This window comes from Apodemus sylvaticus, chromosome 10 (genome assembly GCF_947179515.1).
Source record: "Apodemus sylvaticus chromosome 10, mApoSyl1.1, whole genome shotgun sequence".
Classification (NCBI taxonomy): domain Eukaryota; kingdom Metazoa; phylum Chordata; class Mammalia; order Rodentia; family Muridae; genus Apodemus; species Apodemus sylvaticus.
This window is the reverse complement of record NC_067481.1, coordinates 65973628-65979233: the sequence shown is the minus strand read 5'-3', so window position 1 is coordinate 65979233 and position 5606 is coordinate 65973628. Positions and strand designations below refer to the sequence as shown.

At 39.3% G+C, this 5606-nt stretch overlaps 1 protein-coding gene across 1 annotated transcript; it reads right to left on the bottom strand.

Annotated features, from left to right (window-relative positions):
* Positions 1–620: 620 nt before the first annotated feature.
* Positions 621–1541, bottom strand: LOC127695534 (olfactory receptor 2AK2-like). The gene has a single exon (XM_052197755.1). It carries the CDS (start codon positions 1539–1541, stop codon positions 621–623), a length of 921 nt encoding a protein of 306 aa, XP_052053715.1.
* Positions 1542–5606: the final 4065 nt, after the last annotated feature.

Below are 5606 nucleotides of genomic sequence, written 5' to 3'. Positions count from 1 at the left end.
GTATTGATAAAGGGAGTCAACAAGACATCATTAAACTGCTTAGGAGAGATTAGAAATCTTATTCAAGTGGTTATAGTCACAAAAGCATCAAATCTAGCATTAAATTAACTTCTTCCATATTTTCTTTAGAATTGCCCTTAAAACATGCCACAGTCTAAACACACACAGCTATATATAAGAGTTGTTCCTGCAAAGAAAACCAGTAAAACATTTCAGATTTATGTAAAATATTTTCAAATGCACACCTAAACTCATAAACTGCAGGAAAAGCATTCAAAGAAAGAGATAGCCAGCAATTGTGGTGACTCCCACAGTTTGAGAAGCCATGGTTCCTTGCATCAGGGCAAATACTTCTGTGGAAAGCCATCCCAGGCTGACAGGCAGCCAGAGATGCCAGGGCCCGGAACAAAGCCCTTCCATCTCCTTCAGAGCCAACATTCAGATTCAAATCATCAATTTAATGTGACACTGTGAGGGCAAAAGTTTTTCTCCTATTGGGTCAGTGAGATAATATGGTGACCTTCCACCAGCATATCAATCCTGAAATTGTCCCAGAGAGTGTCCAAAACCCGCCTTTAGATCAGTCCACCGAGCTACCCAAAGTCCTAAGACAGTATCCATCACCCCATCTGTCTCCTCAGGGCCCCCATGACCTCCTTGTTCCTCAGGCTGTAGATGAATGGGTTCAGAACAGGGGTGACAATTGAGTAGAGCACAGCCACCACTTTGTCCCTTCCAGGAGAATGCAGGGAGTGTGGCTGTGTGTAGGTGGAGAGAGTGGTGACATAGAACAGGCTGGCCACAGTCAGGTGTGAGGAGCAGGTGGATACAGCTCTACTCTGTCCCTGCCCTGAACTCATCTGGAGTACAACAACCAACACCCGAGCATAGGAAGCTAAGATGGCCAGGAAGGGCAGAAGCAGAAATACAATACCACTCACAAAGACCGTATGCTCATATTGGGATGTGTCGCCACACACCAGTGGCAGGAGAGATGGGACCTCACAAAAAAAGTGATCAACAATCCTAGATCCACAGAAGGGAAGGTGAAATACATATACTGTGTGCACTAAAGCATTGACAGAGCTGCTGCCCCAGGTACCAGCGACCATGGAACAGCAGATCTTCCTGCTCATGAGCACAGGGTAGTGCAGGGGCCAGCAGATGGCTATGTATCTATCATAGGACATGAAGCCCAGCAGGAGAGCTTCAGACCCACCCAGGGTCACGAACAAAAAGGTTTGGATCTCACATCCCAGAAAAGAAATGGTCTTGGTGTCTGACAGGAAGTTGGCTGCCATCTTGGGCACAGTGGTGGAGATGTACATCATGTCAATGATGGAGAGCTGGCTGAGGAGGAAGTACATGGGAGTGTGGAGTCTCTGGTCCAGCCTGATGAGGTGGACCAGTGTGATGTTGCCTATGAGAGCCACTGCAAAGAGGATGGTGATGACTGTGAAGAGGAAGGTGTCCATGTGTCCATACTGGAAAAGGCCAACCAAGGTGAAGTCTGCCCCACAGCTGTGGTTTCCTGTCTCCATGGCTCAGACTGACCCATTAGAGCAGATCCAATCTGGAAAGGGCATGGCCTGGTGAGGACTGTCCTTGAGGAGGAAATGACAGCTATTACATAGGATAGTTTTCCCGAATAGCATTAGGCCACTCTCTCTTTTACCCTGTATATTAAGCTTTCATATATACATTATTCAAAATAGTCATTTTCAGTTATTTTTGTTATTTTTCATTTTGCTTAAGCTCCTGTGTCATATGCATTAATGTAAGACTTTGCTGTTTCCATGCATGTCTGACACACTAAGCTTTGAAACAGGACTTTGGATTATCTGTCCTTATCAATTGTACAAGGATGGAGTCTTCAGTCTAGGTTTTGAATTAAGGCTGTTTTTAAGTTATAACTGAGAAAATAAGAATAAACATTTTGGATATCACAGAACAAAATTTTAATAATCATAAATTTGGCAGTTATGTAATTCCCAGCCAATTTTTTATACCTGTTGCAGATCCTCTCTGGTGAGAGGGTCGAGTCCGGTCTCCTACTGTGATAGATAGCATTCACTCAGTCAGTTCTGTTATCCATGTGAAAAAGTATTGACAGGAGAGTTTCAGGAAATCAAAACACAGAATGTGTACAGGAAATGAACCAAGTCCTGATATCATTGTGCAATATAAAAATTAAGAAGGTGTAGTATGTCTACAAGAGGAATACATAATGCAGAAAATACATGAAATAATACTAAGCATTTTGCTACATTATACATATTTTATTTATTTGTTGCATAAAGCAAGTAGACTACCTTCAAGTAGCAGAGGAGTAGGTAACATTTTCAAACTTTCAAAATATGATTCATGAAAGAGAATTAGCAGAAACTAATAGTGCGACTTAGGACGTGGCTATTACTTTTTATATAAAGACCTGTTATCTCTCAACTCCCCACTATTTCTTAAGACAATAAAATGTTCGACTGTCCACAGTTTTGATTTTTTCCTTAATTACCACAAGTGTCAGGTGTTATCATGACCCTGGCAGTAGTCACTGCTGAGAGTGTGGTATTACATGCTGATTTCTATGGTACATGTATGCTCCTGGGACCAAATGCTTGCCCTGGCAAGCACTATGACCCTGAATTATATCTTAGTTACTGTTTTTGTTGAGGCTAGGTCTCACTGATCTTGCTCAGTAGCTTAGATTCATCCGCAACTTTAATTGTTTACTGACCTTTCATAGTGCTTGGATAGAGGCTGGGCCACTAAGACAAGCCCTGCTCTGACTTCCATCATTAGAAACTTAGTCAATGTCTGCTGGACACTTACATATGGTAAGAGTTATTTTTAATGCTGTGAAATTGGAAAAGAAAATTTCCTTTCTCTTCATTACAGTTAGAGCAGCGTTTCTGCTTTTATTCAATATGTTGTAAATTGCCTGGTCCAGTTTCTCATTTTCTAAAGACAAAACTTAGTCTGGAAGTAGGAGCAGCAGCAGCAGCAGCAGCAGCAGCCCTGGTACTGAAAACCTCCCCAGCCTATTCCAAACACATTTATGTGTTAAATGTGGTCACTTCCCTTCGGAGGACAGAGTGTCCTGGGGCAGCCCATAGCAGTGGGCACGCTTGAGCTCCTTACTCCTGCGATTCCCTGTCACAACCACTTATTTTAACAATGATAGTCTGAATAAGGGTGAATTGGAATCAGTGTAAAAGATGTCTGCTAGCCATATGGAATCAGAAAATATTCTAAATATGTTGGGAAATAGCGTATTTCATGGTAATCTTGTGCCCTGAACCTGGGAGAGCCCCAGTCCTTTTTCCTTGTGAGAATGGTTATATACCCAAGAATAGCAATGGACAGAGTTCATATGCATTGATCTTGCAGATATTTTTAAAAAATGATTGTTGGAATGTACACCTAGCCAGTGGATTCAAGAGTATGGGTTACAGGTAGAAAAACACACTTTACCCAGTAATCCCAATACATACCTTCACCAACAAGAGCACCACTGCTATCAGATCTCCTCAACAAGGTCAATAGCAAATTCACCAGAGAATCTGGGTTTATCTCAGTAATTCCTTGACTGCAAGGCTCCTTTGTCACCTAAGGGGGTGTGCCATGACCAAGTCAGAATTCCATCCTCCACCAAGCTGAGCTTTTTAATAAGAGGATCATGAGGACCTTTTCCTTCAGATGAAAAGATGTGTGGACTGCCTGTCTTTTTATAAAATTAATTCTAACATAATTCTAACTACATTATGAGCTACTGTATGTTAGAGATACACATTTCACTGTCCTAGGATTTCTCCTCAAGAATGGAATACTAAGTAAGAATAGAAAATGAACCTGCCCAAAAATATAGAGAAAAATAAGACACCTAGAAATAACAGATAGAAAGTCACATCTATGCCTCCAACATTACCTTTTCAATACAGTTCGAATATCCAGTGAATCAAGCTTTTTAATCTGTCTACAAGAAAAAGAAAGCCTGGCTTCTAAAACCTGTGATTCTCAGAACATTTTAGAAACTGTTAGGCCACTTTGATTTTGTAAGATGTTTGTTTTTTGCTTCAAAAAATAAATCTCACTTAACATTGAAGCCTTAGGTGGAAAAGAAATATAATTTTTGCATCTATGGAAGGCTTTTAAGGTCTTAAATGCTCTGGCTGTCTGTGAAAGATTGGACCTCATAGGCATTCTTTCAGAATCCTTCTGGGAAAACCTGGTCTCCTGTCCACAATTAAATAAACACATTACATGCAAGAGAGACACCATTTTATTAGAACTCACGTTTGCACTGCACAGTAGAAGTTAAAAGAGGTCAAAATAAATGTTCAAAACATATTTTTGTCATAACTGAAGCTGATAAGTTTTTTGAAAACCTCATTCCATTGCACACACTTAACAAGCACATCTACACAGAAGCATAAGGAATGAGCTGCAAATGTAGGTATTAGGAATATCTACATAAACATGGTATTTCAATGAATTATGTAATCTATGATTGGGCTTGTTCACATATTTATGAAGACAATTTTTAAATGTTCAGTATGATCCTTGATGTAGGAGAGTCATGTTTGTGAAAGCTACAGCTCCATTTGATGTTGGAATGAAAAAATAGTTCACTGTTTCAGCTTGGACAAGAATTTGGATCAATGGCAAAGTGCAATGTTCTCCTGCTGCAAAAACATTTCTGTTAATCTGAAGAAGCTCTAGTTTTTAATTAGAAGAGAAACATGAATGAAACTGTTTAATATTCACTGTGTACCATCTCTGAATAAGTAGCAACATCATATCACCATTGTAAATCTGGATCTTTGAAATTAATTATCCCAAACCTATTCTTTGTTTGCTCAGTAACATGTTTAAGTTTTATCTATTAATACAAATGCTGTTTTTTGTTTTGTCCTTTTAGCTGAAGAAAATATTAAGCTTCTAAGAGGAAGCTTCACTAAAAATTTAGCCTTTGATAATATTTACTGGGTGAATTGTAAAAATTTGGCCCAATCAATTCTAGGTAAGTCTTTACATGTTACACTGTACAGTGAGCCATTTTTAGTACTGATACCATTTTTTTGTGAGAGGTTTTTCTTGATAACAGAGCAGGTTCAACAAAAAATGATTATTATATATTATTCTTCCTGTAGATTCCTTATAGTTATTTATCTGTACAGTAATAGGTAAAATATGGGCTTCATTAACCTTGAAATGAATATTTAACGACAAAGCATTTTCTTGAATCTTTCTGTTGCTGACATTCTTTTTTTTTTTAATTTTTTTATTCGATATAATTTATTTACATTTCAAATGATTTCCCCTTTTCTAGCCCCCCACTCCCTGAAAGTCCCGTAAGCCCCCTTCTCTTCCCCTGTCCTCCCATCCACCCCTTCTCATTTCCCCATTCTGGTTTTGCTGAATACTGTTTAACTGAGTCTTTCCAGAACCAGGGGCCACTCCTCCTTTCTTCTTGTACCTCATTTGATGTGTGGATTATGTTTTGGGTATTCCAGTTTTCTAGGTTAATAACCACTTATTAGTGAGTGCATACCATACCTTTTGAGTCTGGGTTACTTCACTTAGTATGATGTTCTCTAGCTCCATCC

Coding starts and splice junctions, on each gene's coding strand:
- LOC127695534 (XM_052197755.1), bottom strand. CDS start 1,541: ATGGAGACAGGAAACCACAGCTGTGGGGCAGACTTCACCTTGGTTGGC.